General features: G+C 44.7%; 1 protein-coding gene across 2 annotated transcripts; it reads right to left on the bottom strand.

The window, feature by feature from the left end:
- Positions 1 to 1,164: 1,164 nt before the first annotated feature.
- On the bottom strand, positions 1,165 to 14,685 carry LOC310896090 (b(0,+)-type amino acid transporter 1-like). 2 transcript variants are annotated; one of them, XM_083827965.1, is made up of 7 exons: positions 14,617 to 14,685; positions 12,319 to 13,403; positions 10,942 to 11,075; positions 7,006 to 7,135; positions 5,300 to 5,424; positions 4,814 to 4,901; positions 1,165 to 2,921 (listed from the first exon to the last, which is right to left on the bottom strand). In XM_083827965.1, the coding sequence occupies exons 2-7, from the start codon at positions 13,060 to 13,062 to the stop codon at positions 2,688 to 2,690; spliced, it is 1,455 nt and encodes a 484-aa protein (XP_083684091.1). In that variant the 5' UTR covers positions 13,063 to 13,403; positions 14,617 to 14,685; the 3' UTR covers positions 1,165 to 2,687. The 2 variants fall into 2 exon arrangements, with proteins under 2 accessions (XP_083684091.1, XP_083684092.1); XM_083827966.1 differs by lacking the exon at positions 14,617 to 14,685 and having other exon boundaries at positions 12,319 to 13,069; positions 13,231 to 13,900.
- Positions 14,686 to 22,546: the final 7,861 nt, after the last annotated feature.

Raw genomic sequence — 22,546 nt, forward strand, 5'->3', positions numbered from 1 at the left:
GACGCATGAGCACTGCATCTGGGGTGGAACAACCCCATGTATCATAGAATCAGAGAACCACAGAATCCTCAAGGTTGGAAAAGACCTCCAAGACCATCTGGTCCAACCATCACCCTACTACCGATGTCACCCACTAAACCATGTCCCTAAGCACCAGCAGCTGGGAAGTGACTGGCTGAAAAAAGCCAGGGTCAGCCACAGTGTGCTACGGGAGGAGAAACACAGATCAAGGGACAATAGTATCACCATAGATTCGACACTGGGATGTTGCATCCCATTTTCTGACCTCTTCCAAGTTCAAAATGTAGGTGGAGAAACTGGAGAGGGGACAGCAAAGAGCTCTAAAGATGCTAAAGATGCTAAAAGCCCTAAAGATGACCTAGAGAGCAAGTTAGCACTGTTGGGGGCTCCAGTGAGGCCTCGGTTACTCCCCATATCCCAGGAAAGAGCAGGAGGGACTGGACACCAAACCTTCTGCACAGGCAGTGAGCTGATAAGATAAATCCAGTTAATTCAACCAGGTTAACTGTGTACCTGCAACAGAGGAAAATGAAAATCTTTGCAGATTCTGCTCTATCACCAAAGGGGAAATTTCTCCTCAACCAAACGATGACAACCACCTGAACCTGGGCACATGAGCAGCGCTTACCAGAAAATCGTAAGAGGAGGATTTTTTTGCACCCTCTCGAGGTGGAGTGAAGATTTGATGATTACACTGGGGGCACTGCTGACATTCCTGCTCCTCAGGGCCTGTGAAGGAAGGGGCTAAGCAGAGGTCACAGGGATCTGGAGCTCTTGGGCAGATGGGGCCAACGTGGTCTCACATCATGACCTGCACACACAGCAGCTACAGAGCTCTGCCTGCCGTCCCGTTTGTTACGTGCTGTAGTAATGAGCAGCAAGGATGCGCTGCCTCTCCCTGCCACTTCTATTAAAAATATCTGATGAAGGAAAGAGAAACCCTGATTTGCATGAGAAGAGGTTGAAATAAATAAGCAATCATTTTGAAAAATGAGTGTACGCACATACAAGCACCCACGCATGTAGTTAAACCTCCCATCCAAGGAGAGATGAGCTTGATGCTGATTGTTTATGTTCATGCAGCAAAAATTCTACAGAATTATTCTTCTTGGATGAAAAACAGAAACAACCACGTCAACTCACTTCATTTTAATGTCCATTTTATTGTAATCATCTTGCCATTCTCTGAGCTTTCAGCCTCCTCTTTTGGCATTATAAGCACCTGTGCTTGTAAACCCTAGGCAACATAAATAAAAAGAACACTTCATTACAATATTATATACAGAAAAGGAAGTTGGTGCAAAATGTGATACTTGCAGCTTTTCAGCTCCCTTTCATCTATATACGAAGCAGTAATATATAAAGGCTACTCATTGAAAGTGCTCAGCCTATCTGGGTTCTTTATTATTATTCGTATGTCACTGGTGCACAGAAAGGATGGGCTAAAGATAAGACACTTGACTGGACTTTGGGAGAAACAGCCATATTTTCCACACATTTCCTGTGTGACTTCGAGCAAGGCATGATCCATCCTTTGATCCGCTCACCTTCTGTAGTATACTACACATCCACAATATCAAGCAGGGGCAATAACTCCTGTTCCACAAGAACTGCATGAACAAGACCAAGCCTGATTTTACTTAGGTATGCAATGATAGGAGGCCAAAGCCACAAACATTGTGCACGCTGAACCTTAAACTTCCCTCTTTTTGCATATGGACTGTGGATCTTAAAGGAAGCACAGCCCCACGTGGCAGGCTCTATAAATAAGTCAAAGAAACAGAGATTGTTTCCAAAAAAGACAGTAACTGCCAGAATCCATTATCTGTTGCATTTCTGTAGCTGCTGGTATCAGAGGAACAGGAGGTGTGGCGTTGCAGAATGAGATTGTAATCAGATACACAGCTCTGGGATGGGCTGGAGGAGGCCAAGAGGATCAAGTGACCCTGTTCCAGGAACGCAGTGCTCAGTACGGGTCTGCAGAGCAAACGCTGACAAAAAGTTGACCTGAGCAACATTTGTAATTTTGAGACACAACGAGACATTTTAGGGACTAACACCTTTTTAGTCTATGACAGGACAGGCCCCATCCAGAAACAATCTGGGCAAACGGAAAGAAAACAGCATATAATGTTTCTCTTGCCCCTATAACAAGAGGAAAAGGGTTGAGACTCAGGAAAATGGGAAACTACAGTGACTGCAGTGTGTTAGAAGTGGGTTAGAATTTGAGAAGCCCTGGCGGCACAGTGGGCAGAGCTAGGTGGAAATAATTAAAGGCATTGCCAGGAATGGCTTAGGCTCACAGCCTGCTATAGGAATAATATTTCATTGTCAGTCTTCTGTTGCCTGTTGCCTTAAAATATAAGAGCTAAGATTTAGATCTGCTCAGGATGGACAGCTCTTCTCAGGATGGAAAACTAAAAAATGTATGCCTTTGGAATCTGAATGTAATCTGTCAAGGGAGAGATGAAAATGGGGAAAATATGTGCTCAAAATGTTAAGGAAATGTGAGGAGTCATGGGTCTAGACCCTCTCAACTAAACATTTTGGTGACACTTGCATTCTATTCATTCTCTCTCACAGGAGACTAATTCCTGAGGCTTGGAAACCACGGTGTTGGAATAAAGCAGGAGGGACAGGCAGCCATACGCCAGGAGGACATTATCTCAGTTTGCATCCCTAGCAGTCGGAGCGACTTCCAGGAACAACTGGAGATGTAAAGTGACTCGCTGTAAGAAGCGGGGGTGGCACTTGAAGTGCACCAGGGGGAAATAAAGAATGACGCCGCTGAAAATGAACAGAACGATGTAGAGGAACTCAATCTGGGGTTGGTCGATGATGGGAGCTAACACCAGGTACACAGCTGCCATCAGCACAATTATGGGGATGATAATTGGGACCTGTGAAAGCAAAACATCAGAGTAAAGACTCAAGTAATCCTTGTGGGTCTGGACAACCCTGAAACTTGTGCAGAAGGCTTTTTAGCTGAAATTCTGCTGCAGCCTGAGGTATTATCCAGAAATCCCAATTAATCCGGGCATCCTGTTTCCCAGCCCACTCCTTTCTAAGCTGGCTGCAGGGCTGCAAGAGCTACACCACCACCACATACCCTAACCCCTTGTCTTCCCTGACCTCCCAGAACTGAAGATGCAAACATCTTTGTTAGTGCCAGGTCTGTTCTTGCTCCCCATACTACTCAGGTTTGTATCCCAAACCTGAGCTGTATACAAAGCCTTTTTTTTTTACACAAAACATTTTTTTTTGTGCCTTTTGCACAGCAATGAGCAAAAATCACATAATTGAGTCTTAGCACCCTTGGGCAAAAGGTTTTTTTCATACATTCACAGACAGGTGGACAAGCAACCTCAGAGGCTATTTCTCTAAGTCTGGTCATAAAGCATCTAAATTTGAAGCCTTCCTCCCTCAAAGGCTAGTGAATTCACACGACAAAATGATTTCACAAAGTGAAAAACTGAACTTCCAAGCTGGGATTTTCCATTTTTTTACTTTTGTGCCTTTTGTCCAACCCAAAGGCACTGAAACAAAACAAAGAAAATGTTGCTTGTGGTTAGCTGCAGGAGCATGGAGAAGACCTGCTTGTTGGCTTCACCTGCTAGTGGGATGCCCCACTCTCCTCCCTCAGTGTCCTAACACTTTGGGCAAATTGCTAGTTAATCTGATTGTCTTCAAACCAAGGGAAATCTTCCTCCTTAGACATAAACCTGCAGCAGACATACAGATTCTGCAGAACATCAGCCGTAAGTTGCCAGCTGAACTGGGACCTTCAGACCTGAGCTGCTTCCAGTTGAGGAAAGAGCCAGGCCATCGAGCCAAAGGCTGCAGAAGACTTGCACCCTCAGGGGACTGGCCTGGAGGGTGCTGGGAGTTTTATACAGCACACAAAACGTTCCTGCAGAAACAGAACTTCATCTGCTTGAAGCCCTTTCAGCCAACAGGTCGGGTGGACGTCCTCACCCCGCGTCCGAGTCGCAGGACAGAGCCACAGGAGCGGGTGACAGGAAGGCCTAACGGAGCACTGCTCTTCATCATGCTAAGCCCTGCAGGACGCTCGCTACTGCTTCATGCAGCCTGGCAGTGTCAGCCTGTCATCTATCACCTAGAGGAACCCCACGAAAATGAGGGTGCTCATTCGGCTTGTCCCAGGGTAAAGCCGCTGTCCCACCCTCACAGTCTCTTGAGCCTCCTGTTCCCGGGATCTTTCCTGCAGAAGTATTTCCCTCAGTCGCAAAGGAGGCCCTGCAACTCAACTCGCTCACGGCACCAGAGATAAAGCAGGTAACTCCTGATTTCCTTCCACTAAGCTGGTTTGTGGAGAGCAAACCCGTCCCCCGGCCATGACAAAGGACTCGGGGCATTCTGGCTGAGTTTTCTCTCTTCGGCCAGGCTCTCACACCTGGGCTACCCTCTGAGGAGTGTCCCTGAGCTCTCCTAGTGTAACCAGGTGTTTGTGTTGCTGATCAGAATCATCCTAAATTTTTCTCTTAAATTTTGAAGGAAAGAAGAGGATATGGTAGATATATTTTCCACAGTGAGAGGGCGATGCGTTATTAGCTTACCAAGACGGAGAATTCAGACCTGACTTATGCCTGCACACTCACACTACCTCGCCCTGTGTAGACTTTTCTGAGACAAAATGTGAAATTAAAAAAGGAAGGAACCACATTAAAGCCAGAGACAACTAACCCCAATGCTCTTCCTTTCCTCATAATGCTGTCTCCTTCATTCGGACAATCAGGGAAAAGGGTTGGGGGGGTTCACGTTATTACTTCACCTTATAAGATCTTGGCAGTTCTGGTTTCTTGATTTTTAAATACAGGAGGCCAGAAATAGTCATGCCGTAGAAAAACCATGCTATAAAGCTGGAAAAAAAAAATGGGGTGAGATCATACAGCAATGTCAGTCCTGCCTTGCATATCCCAAGTGTCCATATCTCCAATTAAAAAGGAGAATATTGATATAAATGTAGTAGTTCTTGCATTCATTTCCTTTCCAGCACAAACAATGAGAGCTTTAGAATGACCCGAATATTGCAGATTCATTTCAATATGAGGATGAATCACATCCAGTTAAGTCTGTAGTGACAGAAGCATTCATGCATTGCAAAGATGCTGGTTCTTAAGCTCTTCTCCCTGCTTCCCTCCCCGATATCGGTCAGAAAGCAGTAGCCCGGGTTGAAAAAAATAATAAACAAATAAGCTTCCAAAACAATGCCAAGAACCGGGGCCACAAGGGATGCAAACAGAAACGCTGAGCTTACCTGAAAAAGTTCACGATGCTGGTGAAGTTTCCTGACATTATCATTACCAAAGACATAGCGGATGTAAACAGCAGGGCAGGGGAGGGCGTGAGGCATCGCACGTGAGCCATGGACAGAATGTCTGGCTGCAAGCCAAAGCACAACAGCGAGTGGTCACGTCACGTTCGCGCAGACACGTACCCATCCCCTCGGCAGCTGGGGGGGTTTCTGCCTGCAGCCAGACCCACTCTTAATCATCAAGCGAGCACCGTGATATAAAAGCCATTCGGCTCCAAGGAATGTAAACACGGACCCCCCTCAAGGATATTTTTATCGTGTCTCGCTGATTTCCTATCAGATTGGCTTCAGTTCAGGCAAACACGATGAGGTTTTCAAACTACCAGCGTGACAGATGAAGGCTGAGTCAACCCGGGGCTTTCCTGATCATCACCAGGAAAGTGGCCTGGCCTTGTGCATGGCCCTGCTCATCTGCCCCCCGTCACCTTGGTCTGGGACTTGTCCTGGGCTGACTGGAAAATGAGAAAACTATTCCCAATACATACATGCAGTCAACCGTAAAGCAAACCAGGATTTGCTCCAGAACGTGGAGAGGATTACTAGCCTCTTTATTTCTTTCTTCATTGGGAAAGTTTAATGGAAAGGTTTCTTGTTTTATTTCAATTTTCAACCAAAATATCATCCAAGTACTTCCGCTAAAGCTCAGAGAAATGGGGCAAGAGGGATGGTTGGTTGGTATGGTCACATTCATATCCACAGTTTTGTGAACTGCCTGGCAGAAAGCTTGCCACGATGCAGCAGACACTGTCACCGGTGAGAGAAGCCACCAGCCCAGTCATTCATATCTGTAAAAGATTCCCTCCTGTGCAAAGGAGTGGAGCTGATGCAGACTGGTATCCTTTGCCCCTGAGCAGAAATGGAGGGCACAGCATGCCTCGAGGCAGCTCAGCTCAAGCTCTGACAGGGCGAAGCGGAGCCAAGACGCAGGTGTAGTGCGGGGGACCTGGAGGCTGAGGCCTACATGTCCGCCGTGCCAGCAACCAGACTGAGTGTGGGTGATCACACGAGTGTGTGATCGATAGTGACGATCGAGGCAGGTTAGCTGGTGGGCACGTGAAGTGGTTTGGGAGCCAGGGGCGGGCTGGCTACCAGAGGGACCGGGGAAGTCCCAGCCAGCTGCCACAGGGACTGGCAGGCCGCTGAAGTCTGCTCTTTTGTCTGGATTTGGCCCCACCTAATGAGACTAATTAAAAACCCCAGCTAGGGAAGATTCAAGGATCAGTGTCACCTTGCAATTGCTACGAAGCTTGAGTGACAGAGATATCCTTTGCTGTGACTGAACTGGACCACCCCAGGGGAAGCCTGGAACACCCCTGGGACAAGCTGGTGAGCTCAGTATTACCTGGAGAGCAGTACCACAGTTGTTTGCTTCAAAGCTGGTCTTAAAATCCAAGCTAGATGTAAGCCATGTGTCTTTCCACAGAAGCTTTCTGAACTTATGTGACTGGAGAAGAAAGTCAGGAGTATATGTATATGTAGTATATGCTATATACAAAAGGATGGGGCAGAATGTCTTTGAGCCATAAATAAAGCACTGAAGAGCTATTGCTCTACCAGTTGAATGCATGCGGTGTTTTCCTTTCTGATTTAGTGTCACAAGAAGATAAGAGTTGCTCAAAGCAAACCAGACCCCCTTTTTTGGTCCTTACCATATGGCCTTCCCTCGCAGCAATGTAGCACACGCGGCCTCCGCTAAAGAACGTGCCGTTCGATGAGCCAAACGTAGACAGTGCCACCGACAGGGAGATGAGCCATGCCCAGCGGCCCAGGACTTTGTCCCTGAGGTGGGAAACAATTCACATCATAACATCCAGCATACAGGTGTACTGGATACACATCCTAGAACCAGACAGGTTTCTTCTCTCCATTATTTTCACTGAAAGTTTTTTTTTAATTTTTTTTCCCTAAAGTCTTTCTAATGATTTAAAGCCTTCTCTCCATTCCCATAATATTTAGTTGTTCGTCTCATCCAGAAAAGGCAGCTTTGCTTCCTGCCTGGTGTATATACACCTAAATCAGCCTACATTGCAATGGTGTACAAAGCTGTCACAACACACAAAACTCACTCTTTGTGTGTACGCTTGCTGTGGTGTGAATCCTGAGGATAAATGCTTTTAGCGCCAACAATATTAGAATGGAAAATGCAGAAACACCATTACCACCAGAGCTGAAAAAATATCCTGCATTATAACCCCTTCCCCAACAGGCATAAGAATTTAACCCTTTAATCTCACATGCACTTATTTCTGTTCTGTGAACCAGGTTAGAACCAAAGCAATAGTTTGAATTTCAGAAGTTTGGTTTTAGAACATGCTCAGACATTTGCACTTTGCTTTCTTCAGAACAGAAGAAGTAGCAGGGCTACAAATATTTCGAGGATATGTAATTTTCTCACCTAGAAGTGAAGCCTGTCTTTAGGAATGAAGCAGCACGAAGAATATTAATTGAGTAATAAGTGCTGGTAGTTTGGGGTAATTATCACATACATGTACAAACACACAAACACAGTCTTCATCAAATTGGCAAAAATCCAAAGTTTGAAAGTGTTTTTCTATCTTTTTTTTTTTTTTTTTTTTTAGGACAGATTTCCATCTGAATTGTGTGACTTTAAGCCTTATGTAGCATTTTTTAATATCACCAATCCCAAATGTTCAAAAATCAAGAGCTGGGCTTTCCAACATTATGGCAGCAGCTTATGTACCATAATAATTTCAAAAACATAATATATAAATTTAATATCTGGGTTATGGGCCTTTGGGATTCAAGTTATTAAGTTACTTGTCATAGAGAACTGAAAATTTCCTTTTTTCAAAATGATGGAATCTGGGCATCTCACATGATCGCAAGACTCCATAACCTCAAGATCTCAGGGGAATACAACTTATATCACAAAATTTGTAATAAAATATTTAGCAATTGGGTATTTTGCACTTCTGAGATTAGTGTTCCGCTGCTTGGGCTCTCAAAATGAACTACGGGGGCTCCCATGAACAATTTCATATAAGTGAACTGAGATCTGTTAAATCACTGGCACCAAAGACTTGTTGGGGAGAGTTTTGTGAGCCCATTTTCTGGCTGCACTTCTCACCTCTAAACAATGTTTCGATCTAGCAATTTCCTCACTACATGGAGAATAAATGCATTTAAATGTAAAGTGCCCTCCTCTGGCTTCTTTATGCTCCTCCTCTCCTTCCTTAATGGCCTGAATAGCTGCCCCTCTTGCTCATGAACCACAAACATTACACCCTCCTTAGCCAGTGGCTATTCACCTGTCCCCCAGGCTTCTGAGTGCCCAGCTTTCCAGTTGCTAGTTCAAAGTTTCTTCCTGAATTGTGCTCTTGGGGTGAAAAGGTTAATCAGGCAGGAAAACGAGAGGTGTTAAAAAGGAGGAAGCTCACAAATAAGTTGTTAATCAGGAATGATGGGAAAGGAAGTGCAGACAAAGTTCATGACACTGCGGCTTAGTAAGGCTTTGTAACCTGTTCAAACAAAGCACTAGGCCTTTAAAAGCTCCTGCTTATAATGACATGAAAGGCTATTAGAGAACACAAGAGCTCGTTCAGATCTTCAAACTGGAGATCTTGCGAAATGCACAACTGCGGCAAAGCCACTGCTGACTTTTTAGGAAGAGGATGAGCAGCTATACAATCTCTGGATATAATGTGTCATCGTTTCTGCCAAACTCATTTATAGATATCATAGATTCTGTGTCCTTGAAAATATTTAGACTGAGTTTGGATATTCTGGTGGGAATATCAGATGGCTCAAAGTCACTGCTGCCTACATTTCTCATAACAGTCCTTTCCTTCCTATCCTAAAATCCTTGTTGCACGCAGAGCCTATTCTACATCACTAAACACTTCAAGTCGATGGAAGGTGCAAACAATTTCTAAGCAGATGGGGAAATTGAAACAACACACTCTGGTCTGGTCTAATTTCCAGGTGCTGAGTGGAGAGGATTAACCCAGTTGGCTTTTGCGTCTCTCCCAAACCACTGCTGCTACTTTGGTGGGGCAGCACATTGTTCTCTCCACTCTTCTGGAAATGCTTAAAATGTGGGACATTTCCCAGTCCCCAGGCCTGGATATTCACTTGTACTGAGCTTACATGGCAACGGTTTGGTAGCAGGGGGGCTGCAGGGGTGGCCTCTCTGAGCAGAGCCCAGCAGCTGCCCCATGTCAGATCAGAGCCAGCTCCAGCCAGCTCCAAAGGGACCTGCTGCTGGCCAGAGGCAAGCCAGGGAGCAACGTTGGGTGAGCCTCTGGGAGAGCAGCTTGAAGGAAGGAAAAACAACAACAACAACAACAAAACTGTGCAACTGCAGCTGGGAGAGAGGAGTGAGAAAGTGTGAGAGAAGCAGCCCTGCAGCCCCCAAGCTCAGTGCAGCAGGAGGGCAGGAGGTGCTCCAGGCACGCAGCAGCAGTTCCCCTGCGGCCTGTGGAGAGGCCCCTGGTGGAGCAGGCTGTCCCCCTGCAGCCCATGGGTCCCACATGGAGCAGATCTCCACGCTGCAGCCCGTGGAGGAGCCCCCGGTGGAGCAGGTGGATGTGGCCTGGAGGAGGCTGCGGCCCATGGAGAGCCCCCGCAGGAGCAGGCCCCGGGCCGGAGCTGCAGCCCGTGGAGAGGAGCCCACGCAGGAGCAGGGGGTCTGGGGGGAGCTGCCGCCCGTGGGGGACCCGTGCTGGAGCAGTTTGCTCCTGGGGGATGGACCCCGTGGTACGGAGCCGTGTGGGAGCAGTTCTTGAAGAGCTGCTGCCTGTGGGCAGCCCCCGCAGGCTCAGTTCAGGAAGGACGGCATCCCGTGGGAGGGACCCCACGTGGAGCAGGGGCAGAGGGGACCGTGAAGGAGCGGTGGAGACGAAGTGTCAGGGGCTGACCACAGCCCCCATTCCCTGTTCCCCTGCACTGCTCAGGGGGAGGAGGGAGAAGGTGGTTTGGGGGGAAGGTTGTTTTAGTTTGCTTTCAGTTTCTCAGTGCTCTAGTCTGCTAGTAATAGACAATAAATGACATTAATCTCCCTATGCTGAGTATGTTTTGCCTGTGATAATAACTGGTTGGTGATCTCCCTGTCCTTATCTCAACCCATGAGCTTTTTCTTCACCATATTTTTTCTCCCTGTTCCTTTGAGGAGGGGAAGTGGGAGAGCGGTGTGGTGGAACTTGGCTGCCCATCAGGGTGAAACCACCATAATACCCTTACTGCATCCTCACTGTTTCGGGGGAGATGCTCCTGGTGTGCTCTTCACCCTTTCTTTACAGCCACTCGCCACAGGGAAAAGCATGGGCTGGAGGGGAGCCACAGTTTCCCAGTGTAAATGAGTGGGGATGGGGAGCAAGGGGTGCTCTGCAGAACACCACGTCTTGGCAGACCTCGGAGACCATGGGCCAGACGGGGCTGGTCCGCTTGGTCTTTGGTCAGGGAAGGCTACCTGCTGCTCTGAAGGTGACAGGGAGCCGCATGTCAGCATGCTTCCTTGTCTGCTTCCATTCCCACTGGGAACAGCACCTAAATCTCCTGAAACTCAGGGGAAAACCCATGTTTTGTTAGACTGCTTTGGCTGCTTTGTTACCAGAAGCAGAGCTCACCCCCAGGTGACAGCCACAGCTCCCGAGGTCAGCAGTTCAGACGGAGTCATGGCTGCAAAGTAACTCACGTTTACCATCAAGTACAGGCAGGTAACCAAGGGAATAGCAATCATCACAGCTCTGGGAAGGGTCACCTGGAAAAGGGGTGACAACAGTGTTAGAAGAAGCTTCTTGGTTGTTTTAATATCAATTTATTTGTTGTTGGCGTGTTACGGCTCTTGATGTGATACATCTTCCCATGAACATCCCACTGAAGTGGGTGTTGCATCATATTTAACAACTCTAAGGGCTAAATCAAAGCTGGGCAGCACACGGAAAATTTGCTCTAGGAAGGAATTTTGTTTTTCTTAATGATAGGATACTATCTTGGAACTCCACAGACCATTTTAAGGCTCACAAAAATCAGCAAACACTGCTTTATGCAGACGAAAGCACTAGAAAAGAGAACCTAGCAAGGTGATCACAAAGCAAATTTGTGTGTCTAAAAACCTGAAATATCAATTTTTGCATTCCCTATTCTCACTGTAGGACAAGATATGGCAATTCCTTATGCTGTGGCTTCCACCCTGCCAAGGTCTCAGTATCAGTGCACACAGTCCTTTGGGAGCGAGTGCCACGTGACTCTGGGATCTTTGCTGCCATTTAGATTAATATTCAACTGCATATTTTCATTTAATCGGTAATATCATGTGCTCTGCACAAGCACGGTCTATACCTGCTGCACTCACACAGCTCTTTCTACAAGAGGGTCAACGCTGCTGTAGTGTCTGATCTGTGATCTCCGTGGCACAGAGAGGGCTGCTGTGAAATGTGAGTGAGCTACTTCAGTGCCTATACCACAGACAGAACAATGCCCAAAACGCAGATATTTGAAGACAGGGGTTGTTCACAGATTTAGATTCCCTCTCCAGTGAGGCTCTACTTTCTCTAAAGTTCCCCTCCAAGCAACAAGGAGTAAGAAGTGGGTTTTGAACGACACATTATAGATCAAATCTTTTTTCGGAATACTTGGTGTTAAGAAACCTTTATGAATTTTAGCAGAAGACAGGCTGCAGTGCTTTTTTTGCATAAGTCTAGGTGTCCAGAGTGCTGTCCTCTGAACTCTTAAGACAAAAGCTCATCCCCAAGATATTTTTTTCCCAGCTACTTAGGCAATGCTTTCTTGTGGGTAGGATGCTAAATTGATTAAAGACCCTGTAACCTTTCCAGACACATCCATAGGTGTCCTGCCCCAGAACAACAACAACAAAAAACAGGAGGGAAGCTCAGCAGTCTTTCCTTGAGCTCTAATCCCTTGATTACCCCTCTTAACACGCTAATGGACAGCAACAAACACATTAGCAGCAGCACCAAGCAAGTAAAACCCAGCTCGCTCACCTCAGGCTTCTTCAGTTCCTCGGTTACATAGTTCAGGTTGTTCCAGCCATCGTAGGACCAGAGTCCCTGATAAAACGCCACCCCGACCGTCCCGATCCCCGCGGTCGTGTTTTGAAAAGCATTCTGAAAACTCTGAGTTTGTCCCTTGGCCAGCAGCGCCAGCCCGCCCACCACGATCACTAACAAAGCCAGGAGTTTGGCAGCTGTAAAAACGTTCATGATAGACGTCGCCAGCCTCACGTTGAGGCAGTTGATGATAGTTAAAACCAGGATGCAGGCGGCAGCTGCACATTTGACGACAACCTGCGGAGAGGAGCAGCCCGGGTAGAAGGGCGCAACGGCGTACTCAGCAAAGCTCAGGCAGACAGCTGCCAAACCAGCTGGCCTCACCAGGATGACAGAAGTGTAGGCGAAAAGGAAAGCAGGAAAAGAACCGAAAATCCTCAGGATGTAAATATATTCGCCTCCAGACTCTTTAATTACGGTTCCAAGCTCAGCGTAAGACAAGGCCCCAAACGTGGCCAGGACACCGCACGCTGCCCAGATAAGCAGGCTGCTGGCAGGGCTCCCCATGTGATGTAGCACCCACTCGGGGGACATAAAGATCCCCGAGCCTATCATGGTGCCTGCAATTAACGACACCCCGCTAATCAGGCCGACCTCTTGCTTCAGTCTCAATTTCTCCCTTCCTTCACTCGGATCTGCGGGTGAATGAGGTGAATGTGTTGTCTTCCTTTTCCTCATTATGGACCTGTTGGGAGATGTTTCCTCAGAGAAAGTGTGGAATAAGACTGAGTCATTTGAGTAAGAACTACCTCAGGCTTTTAGGGTTAGGTTAATAATTACAAGAGTCACACAGAACACTGTCAAGAAATACAAACTCGCTTTCCCTGTTTTGCATTCTTTCATTACCCGTCTTATCTCGCTAATTTATGATGGTTCAGATGCGGCCAAGTCTGATGATCTTTGGCTGTCGTTACAAGCAATGGGAATGGAGAGCATTCGGCACCACCTCAGGATCACGCAGCACCTCACCGGACTGTGTCCCCGATTGCCTCTCCTTTAAGTTATGCTTCAAATGGCACCTGAAGCAAAATATAAGATAAGCAAAATCCCGTTGCAAATCTGTACTTTATTCTTCGTTTCAAAGTCAATGCTCAAGCACCTCCTTCAGTGCTGAATCATATTTTCATTCCCCACTATAACGTGACCCTAACAAGCCTGCCACCCAGCACGCTGCGGCTCTGCTCAGCAAGGAACCTTTCCAGTGTCTTAATCAAAGACGCAGAAGTGTTCTGCTAGCAACAATCCAGACGCTGCTTTCTTGCAGAGTACCTGGGGCAGTTCTGGCTTTTCCAAATTTCAGAAGACACAGGGGAAGAGTGAAGAGGCAACAAATGAATTTTTATGGGCCCTTTTTGCCAGTGTCCATGAGGTATGCAGACTCTTACCAGACCATGATCATCAGAGGATTTTGTCGCCGCTCATCATATACACATTTCATTGCATGCTCAAGAGAAATGTCGAAGCGCAACCGTTTGGCAATGCCACTGGCAACTTTTTACCTAACATAAGTTTTTTGACTTTGGGGAGGGTTCTGCTAGAAATCTGAAGATTGTTACAACGCATGAGGATGTGTTTTGTGATCTGTTATATGTGCGAAGCATTGAGCAGAAGGGAACGTCCATATGGATTCCTTTGGACATGGAGTAAACTTTCCTGACTGCAACCATAAAGAAGGAGACTTACTGTCCCTGGTGGTCTTGTTCAGACCGCTGTTGTGATAGATACCAGAAAGAAGGGGCAAGACCTTCCTCAGCCCTTCATAGACACAGCAGACCTTGAATCTTTAAAACTATCTGTCCTCAACCATTCCAGCTAAAAACAGCATGAATATAAATAGAGAAGTATTTTTATTGTTTGTCTAAAATTTCCTTCTCTTCTAAATCATTTAGATTTCTCTTTCTCTGCTTTTATTTTCATGAAGTAATCTTCTTAGCTTTGCAGTTTTCTACGGATAACTCTTGGACTCTTAACAAAACTCATGCACCCGTAAGAAAAACAAGGTATATGATTCATACGATTTCTCATGCTAAAGCAAATAAAGTAGAACAAATTTTAGCATCAGGCTTCAGGTTTTAATTTCTTCAAAGATAAAAAAAGAAAAAAGAAATAAAAAGAAAATCTCATTAAAAAGTAAGTTTTCAGTATAAATCTTATTATCAGACAAAGAAAATCATGAAAAAAGTTTATCTTTTTGCTAGATATTATTCCTAATACCAACTCACTAGTACTCACCAGGAAATGGATCCCATTTTGATAGTCATAATTTCAAAGTCACTTATAAAAATTCACAGCTGATCACACTGTAGCTTTAACAAAAATGAAAAGTTACTTTATCTGTATCAAATAAGTTTTTTAAGTCTCTCCAGTAAAGATGTGAGTTCTGAGAATAAATGTATGCACCTTGTACTGCAAGGATGCAAATTAATGCCTTTCAAGTTAATGGTTTGCAAAGTGCTGGAAAACTTGAAAGCAGGCACATTTGGCAGAATATTTTGTTTTACTGCTACTAAGTGAGAGTGCTTGTCTTGTTAGCTGGTTTAGCTATCTGTAGCATATTCTTTTTAAAATTAGGTGACAGTGAAATCCTTCAGAGGTCTAAAGGCCTGATTTTTTTTTCTGCACAGTAGACACTCTACTTCTGTGTGCATCCATACATATATTACGTATATTGATCCAATCTGAAAATGTATTCACAAAACATGGCTAAATCAATGCTGAAAGAAAACTTATTGTGACTACTGGTAGCTAAGCACCCTTCTGGTCATGTTACAGAACTATTTCAATAACTGTTCTCCTGTTTTAATGAAGGATCTTTTCTGAAGTAGAAATGTAAAGCTCTGTGAAGGAGCTGAGAGGAGCTTTTCAAACCTTTGCAGTTCTTGCTTGTACAAATAAAGGATTTCTAATCTAATGCTGTAGAAATAGAATTTCTTCAAACTTGATCATGTCAAAATTTCTGTAAGACCACTCAGATAACACGGATTAATTAATTGGTATGTCAATAGCCTCAGTCAGTTCCTAAAGGGAATCTATTTCTAATCCCAAGATCGTTGTTACTCAGTTCTAACTGCTGCTACCTAAGGTAATAATGAATCTAATTAATCATGATAAGAACCTGAGGCTATTCCTGCTGAAGCTGAGACAGTCTGACTTCTCTGGATTTTTTTTCCATTGACTTTGTTCATTTTTTGGCAGGTATCAGCAGCGTGGAGTAGCCATAAGATATTTTAGCCAAATGGATTGGCACAATTATCAATGCATTTGTCAAAGCTGGCTATATAAAAGTGCACCTCACCACTCCACTTCAAAAAAAAAAAAAAGTGTATGATCAGGAGTGAAAATAAAATACTGCTTTCCCCTTCTGGGGAGTAGCAAAACTGTGTTCTTCAAGCTGTTGTGCAATAAATCTGCTACCCAAGCAACTCTCACTTTTCATGTACCTTTGACATTGCGATGGGTGGTTGCCATCTACTGGTCTCTGAACAATAAAGCAGCTTTGTCCAGTAAAATATGGCTCACTCTACATTACTTTTTTATCTCTTGCATTATAGATTAAAAAGGAATCCTACAATAAATATTAGTTCTTAAAAATTAATGTAGCACAAATAGACAGCATACTGGATTCGTGGATGAAAATTCTCCACAATGTCATTAGGGCTATTTTTATCCCAGCAATAGCTACAAGGACTAGAGGAAGCTAATTTAAGGTAAAGGCCAATGTCAGTAGTAAGATCTAGACAAAACATGTGGGCAACTATTTCGCAATATTTAATTTTAGGCCCCAGGAGTGGTATTTGGAACACAGCTATAGGTTTGGCTTCCTTGTACTGTGCTTGGGAAAGAGTTATAAATCTCAGAATGGGAAGTAAAAATAACCCACAGTCTGAGGATGGAGTGGCCAAAGCCATAGCCTGTAACTTCCTTCTGAGGCAGGCACCTTTATACCCACCAAAAAAAAAAAAAAAGAAATTTTAAAAAGTGCAAGGATCAAGATTTTCTTCTTTAGAAAACAAACAAGCAAACAAACAAACAAACAAAATAAGTTGTGCGAGATGAGCTAACAGTTACAGAACACATTCAGGACATCAGATGTGGGTCCGATGGCCTTCTCTACTTGAGAACACGGGAAGCCTTGAATCCAAGAAGGATACCTTCACCTCCACAATGCAGGCTTTGAGCTGTATTTGCGGGCAGATCGTGGTATCTGTACTTGCAATATAACTAGAGATGCCTGCTTGGAAAGAGGGAGGGAGTAAAGGCTAGGAAAGTGGAGCTCTGAAATAGGCCTTGCGCCCAGAAGAAAAAATGGGGGCAGAAGGAAAACATGTCCCAGGTGCCCTGCATGAAAATAGCAGAAGGAAAAGAGGACTCATTTAGAGATGTCAGCCTGGAGAAGGGGTGCCCTAGAGTGTTGGACCCTGATCCCCTGCCTCCCCACTGCCTCCTGGAGCTGAGACCCCAGCCAGCCTCACCCCACTGGAGTTGGTCTGGACTCACCGGGTCTGTCTGACCCAGGGGCCAGCAGGGCTTGGTTATCCCCCCAGGGGTCAGCAAATAAACTCTGGTTGTGATTCTAAAAACGCCAATGTGTGTGAGCTGCAGCTGGCAAAAGCAAACAGCCTGGGCTACTGGGAGTGGGATGAAAAAAATAGAAATGCGTGGCAGCCCTGGGCTTCACAACCACAATAATCACTAAAACTGAGCTTGTGTAAGTTTGGACAGTAACTGCCTTGCCCTGTGATGTTACAATAGCATATCTGAGCCCTGGGGATTAGGAGGGAATCTCAAAAATAAGAACTTACCATAAACTGAATTAGTTCTTCCGGCTGGGTCTGCAGGCAGCCTCCAGCTGGGGCCTCCGAAAGGTGAGCTCGAGGCTGCTGCTGCTGCTCAGTAAGGGCTCAGCACGTTCTGGGTCTGCAGCTATTAAACTTTGAAAGATTTCCTTTAGTTTCGCTGATTTTCTGCATGAAGAGGTAGTTGGTATCCCACATTTTGCCAATCAGATAGTAAACATTTTGTTCGGTTATCCTACTGTGTTCAGGAGGAAGTTACTCCTGTCGTACTGTACCTTCTCTGTGCTGCCCAATGGAGCTGGACACAGGGCACTAATAGCCCCACTCCTCAGTGTTTCATGGAAATACACTGAATTAAAAGAAATGTTACAGAAACTAGTAATGGAGTGACACAAAACCAGAACCATAGCTGAAAAGAAAATAATTACCGCTTTTATCAGTACTGATCCCGCCGCTGCTTGCAAAGGTCAGGAGTAGTGACTTGAAGTTTAAACAAATATCAAATAAAAATAGACAATTTCATTAGAAAGGTTTATAATGAAATTAGAAAAGATAATTCTGCTTCTAATATGCTTAGAGTAGCATTCTGAAGGTAAACAGGCAAATAAAGATTGCATTTTTACCAGTGGACCCTGCAAACATCAGAAACCAATACAAGCAGAGACAATCCCAAGAAACCCATGGAGGGAAACAGGAGAATATCTGTGTAAGTGCTCATCCCCCAGGCTGGTGGAGTAGTGATTTCAACAAAACAAAACAAAACAAAACAAAACAAAAACTATCAGAAAACAACAGTCTTAGACTTATGCTGGCTCCAGAACTCCCTGCCTTGGCCTTGCAGTTACTACACCATGTGCTGTTGCTACATTTTGATACATCCCAGGAAAGGAATACTATATTCATTTTTTTCCTTCATTCCTGTCCACATCCATATTTCCTGATTTGATATATCCATATATACAAATAGTGTATATATGCGTAAATATACAGTGTTCCAAACATGTCCTATTTTCTTTTTCTCTTCCTAGCATTGCTTTAAATTTGCCTTAATAATCTCTTCGCACCTGTCTGCACTCTTAAGGATTCCTTTCAAATCTTGGAATTAATTATTTTTATTTATTAAGTTTAATTCAAAATCAGATTATCTTGTGCTATATGAAGTCTGTTTTGCAGACTCATTATCAAATGAGTGCAGTCTTTCTAAATACCAGGATACAAATCAACATTTTCACTGAAAACTTTCTGCTAAGGAAGATTAAAAAAAATAGAATTAAAACACGGCTGTATTTTCAACTTGGAAATTCTGTTTAATCACTTAAATCCTCTCCTGAATTTATGAACAGATGTATAATTGTACTTTAACCGATACTAAATGGTTTATTATTTTTAAAACAAACTTTTACAACGCATGCTTAGAGCTTAATCTATAACTTCATGTTCACTATGTTAGGTATCACTCTATAATAAAACAGTGTTGTCTGTACAATTCTTTTTTAAAACATCATAATATTACTGGTCAAAATCATTCCAATTTTTCTTAGATGAAAAGGGGACAAAGCGACTGGATGTATATAACTCGAAGACTTCAAGACTTGACCGAAAAACCACCAATTTTTTAATGAACCCCTGTCCTGTAAGTGACATTCGTGGTTATACTGGCTGTTAGAAAACAGGACAGAGGACCAGCTGAGGTGCCGTTTGTTAAATGAATTACAACGCTGTGTTTTACACCCATTGAAAGAGCCACTTCTGCACTTTGTGCCTGCTCCTTTCCGCCCTGTGCAGCTGCAGTGTTGTGGCTGGGGGGTGCAGCTGGGGGCCTGAAGGCTGCTCCCTTTGCCATCGCTGCTGTGACAGCATCTTCCTCCCAACAGCCCAAGTGCCTGAAGAGCTGCTCGCCCGTCTGCCGCTCTTCTTCTTGCATCCAGCTCTGGTGGTGCAGCAGAGCAAAGGGCCTGCATGGGGACGGAGAAAGACACTTAGAGAACCACACCAAGGAAGAAAAACAGAGTAACATGGCCTGCAGCAGCTCATGGAAGTTTTGTGGGCTGCCCCTCTGCCTGTTTGCCTTCTTTTGGTCACCGTGCGAGTGCAGGGCAGGGCTGGGTCGTCTTATCCCTGCCTCACACTGCCATCCGCATGTGGGGCAGATCTGCCTTCCACTGTTCTTCCCCGCCTCTGGGGTGGGATGTGTTTCAGCGCCGCGTCGGGCACAGCACGAGGTCAGGCTTTGCCCACGCATGCTCCAAGCATTTCATTTGTGGAGTGGGTATGGGCTGTGCCACGGGCTCCTGGCCATGCTCGGAGCACTGCGAAGTCGATCTCATCCTAGGATAAGCTTAGTCAGGGACAAGGGGGCTCATCCCATCTCCATGCTGGTTACTGCCTAGCTTTTTAAAAAGCCAGCACAGGCGTTTAATTTTAACAGTCTATTTAATTATAACCTTGCCTTGACTCTGCCAAATGTCAAGGAAAAAAAATAATGTTTGCCTGGAAAAGCCACATAGGTTATGATGCTCTTCTCTATCTATCTCTGGCTGGTCCTTTATGAAGTTGGAACATGTATTTTGCAGTTAATGGCTCGTCTTTCATGGCGTTACCAATAGAAAAACTAATGATCTTGGGAAGAAAGTGATGTGTTGAGATTGTAATTACTCCCATCTGTAGCTTTGGTTGAAGTTATAAATAGATACGAATAAAAGGATGAAATGAATTACACATCTTTTTGTGGGCCTTACAGGGGAAGTGTGTGTGGGAGAGGGGAAAAAAATATCCTACCAGGTTATAATTCCATTTGGTATTTTCATTCGAGATTGTATGATGAAAAGGACTGTGCTTAAAGGCTTGCAGGATTCTTTCTGGTCCTAGATCATAGCTTCCTAATTGCCCTTGTCAGTGATGCAGTCAGCTGATAAATTCGTGACATAACGATGATGTCCAAGAATCCCTGTTAAGTAATGCTGTTCTCTTGAATGCAATTGGGTGAATGTACAGATGTCTTCCAGTTTTTAGCCATTAGCTAAAATGAGTGGAAAGGGACTGTCATTTATACACATAAAGTTCCTGTTTTGCAGTCCACTAACAGGATGTATTAGGAGGGAAGAAGAAGTTTTCCAGCTGAACTGGATTTCCGTCTGGAGCCAGCTAAAGCCAGTAGGCAAAGCAAGCCTCGGGCCGTGGGGTGTGGGCCGGTGCCTACTTTTCCTGTGCCAGGGGAAAGGGAATTGATTATTCCCCTTTGAACAGCTAATCTCTGCTTCCCACTTGCGAAGCTCTTTGCCCCCAGTGGTACAGGAACAGCAAGGGCATAGCTGGGTGGGTGGTGGGTTCTTCCCCGAGCGGTTCCTGCAGAAAAACAAAGTGCTGCTCTTCCTTCTCGCCCCGCCTTTTCCATTTTCTGCCACAGACACGGCTGGCTCTCGGGCCCCCACCCCTGCGCTGGGGGGTGCGGGTGCAGGAGCGGCTGTTGGGCCCAGATAGGAGATTAGGTGAAGACAGGGGTCCTGTACTGCAAGGGAGGGAGAGCTTATATCGTCGCGATGGCTTTTCTGTTTGGCTCTGTGTTTAACTAACTGCCTAGGAAGAGGAATGCGTTGGAAACAGAAGAGGTACTTCAAAAGTCTGTAAAACCTGCAGATGTAGTTAAAGGTAAGCCCACATATGTACGAGTACACTGGCACTGTTTATGCAATACTTTATGCAATGCATGCATAACTTTGACACCTACTTTTCAGTATTACAGTGCTCGACCATTTTGTTTATGTGCAGGAAGCAAGCTAGTATTTTCCTTCCTGAATCCCTCTCTGGCGTTGTGTATTCATTGTGCGATGCCTTGTTGCTCCGAAGGCACATTTGGCATAGAATATGCTTTGCGTTCTTTATGTGCCAAGGAGGGCTCGTGGGTATGCCCTCACAGGAAAATGGCAAGCCAGAAGGGTGGCCTTTACCAGCTCTGAGTCGATATGGCTGTGCTGCGTTTTGGTATTCAGATGATGTGTTCAGCCATGTAGACATATTCTGTTGCTTTTGGTCAGCCCTCTTGACACAGTAAGAACAGGAAATTCTGGGGAGCTTCAAGTATCATTAAAGATAAAAGAAAAAATACAGTAAATTACAACACAAGTGTAAGGATGTGTTGTAGTAAAATATAGTAATTACAACACAAGTGCAAGGATGATCACTGATGTCCAAGGCTACCTTAAGCAAAGTCCCCTTGGTGCAGAGCTAGTTCTTTTGATCCCTATAAGAAGAACCTGCTGAGGTCAGGAGGATCAGTATTGGATGCAGCAATAGGTATATGAGGTATTGATGAACCTGAGAAGAGACAAGTGATAGAAGCACACAGTACTGTTGCAGATCTTTGTTCAAGTTTATCCTCTGTACTATGGCTCCTGATCTGTAAGGATTCAGAGAACTTCCAGTTCATTTAAGTTACTGAAACTTCATGCAACAACATTACAATTTACGGATGTGCTGTTAGGATTCTTAGAATGGTTTTCCTTAGCAGAAAAAAAAAAATCCCATGTTCTTCCCACTCTCCCTTGTTCTGATATGTCTAAACTATCTTCCTCCTCTTCTAATTGCACAAAAGAAAATATTATCTTTTATTCAGAGCTCTTGTGATTACTTCCATTGCCTGGGATAGTTCTTTGAACTTCTTTCCCTTCTGTCAGAAATTAGAGTGTTTACTTATTACCGCTTGATATATGAAATGACTGAGAATCAATTTAATGCTTATCTTTGAGGCGTCATTCTTTGTACAGAGTAAAATACAGGATCCTCAGTTCTCAGAGCCATGGTCTGCATTCAGCATGAAGGGTTTCTGGAACTTATTTCTCCAATGGAAAGAAAAACATAATTCTATTGAGACACGCAGGCTTTTTTCTGGAGATAAGCACTGATAGCCACTCTGTTGCGAATGAGGTGAATATGAATCTAAAAAACAGCTGGCGTTATCTCTGGCTTTGCCACTCCGCAGCTATTCACATTCATGTACACGAAGTAATGTCATTAGTCACTCTTGTTCAGTTACAATGACCGACTCTGGTTGTTGTGACTCTGAGGTATGATTATGAACCTTGTTTATACCTCAGCCAATTACCAGGAGGTGAATGAGTCAGGGAGAAAAGCTGTCTTACTGGTGAAACAAGTGCTCAGCTGACACCTTCTCTGTGATTCTAGCATAGACTTACTTGGCAAAGCGCTTCCACAAAAGATACCTCTTTCTTGTAACAAGTTCAGGGAGACGTACTGCAGGGCTGCGCACGCCATTCAGCGATACCTCCTTCATGCATTTCCTTTAAACCTCTTGCAGAACAGCTCCTCTGGAAAAGATGATAACGTTTACAGAAGCAATGACCATCTAA

Source organism: Anser anser (genome assembly GCF_964211835.1).
Source record: "Anser anser genome assembly, chromosome: 3".
In the NCBI taxonomy this organism is placed as follows: domain Eukaryota; kingdom Metazoa; phylum Chordata; class Aves; order Anseriformes; family Anatidae; genus Anser; species Anser anser.

Bases quoted from the DNA above. Each gene is read 5' to 3' on its own strand.
- LOC310896090 (XM_083827965.1), bottom strand. From the start codon at position 13,062: ATGAGGAAAAGGAAGACAACACATTCACCTCATTCACCCGCAGATCCG. The intron at 11,076-12,318 runs GTGAGCGAGCTG...CCCCTTTTCCAG, and splicing joins AGGAACTGAAGAAGCCTGAG to GTGACCCTTCCCAGAGCTGT. The intron at 4,902-5,299 runs GTAAGCTCAGCG...TTTTTTTTCCAG, and splicing joins AGCATCGTGAACTTTTTCAG to CTTTATAGCATGGTTTTTCT.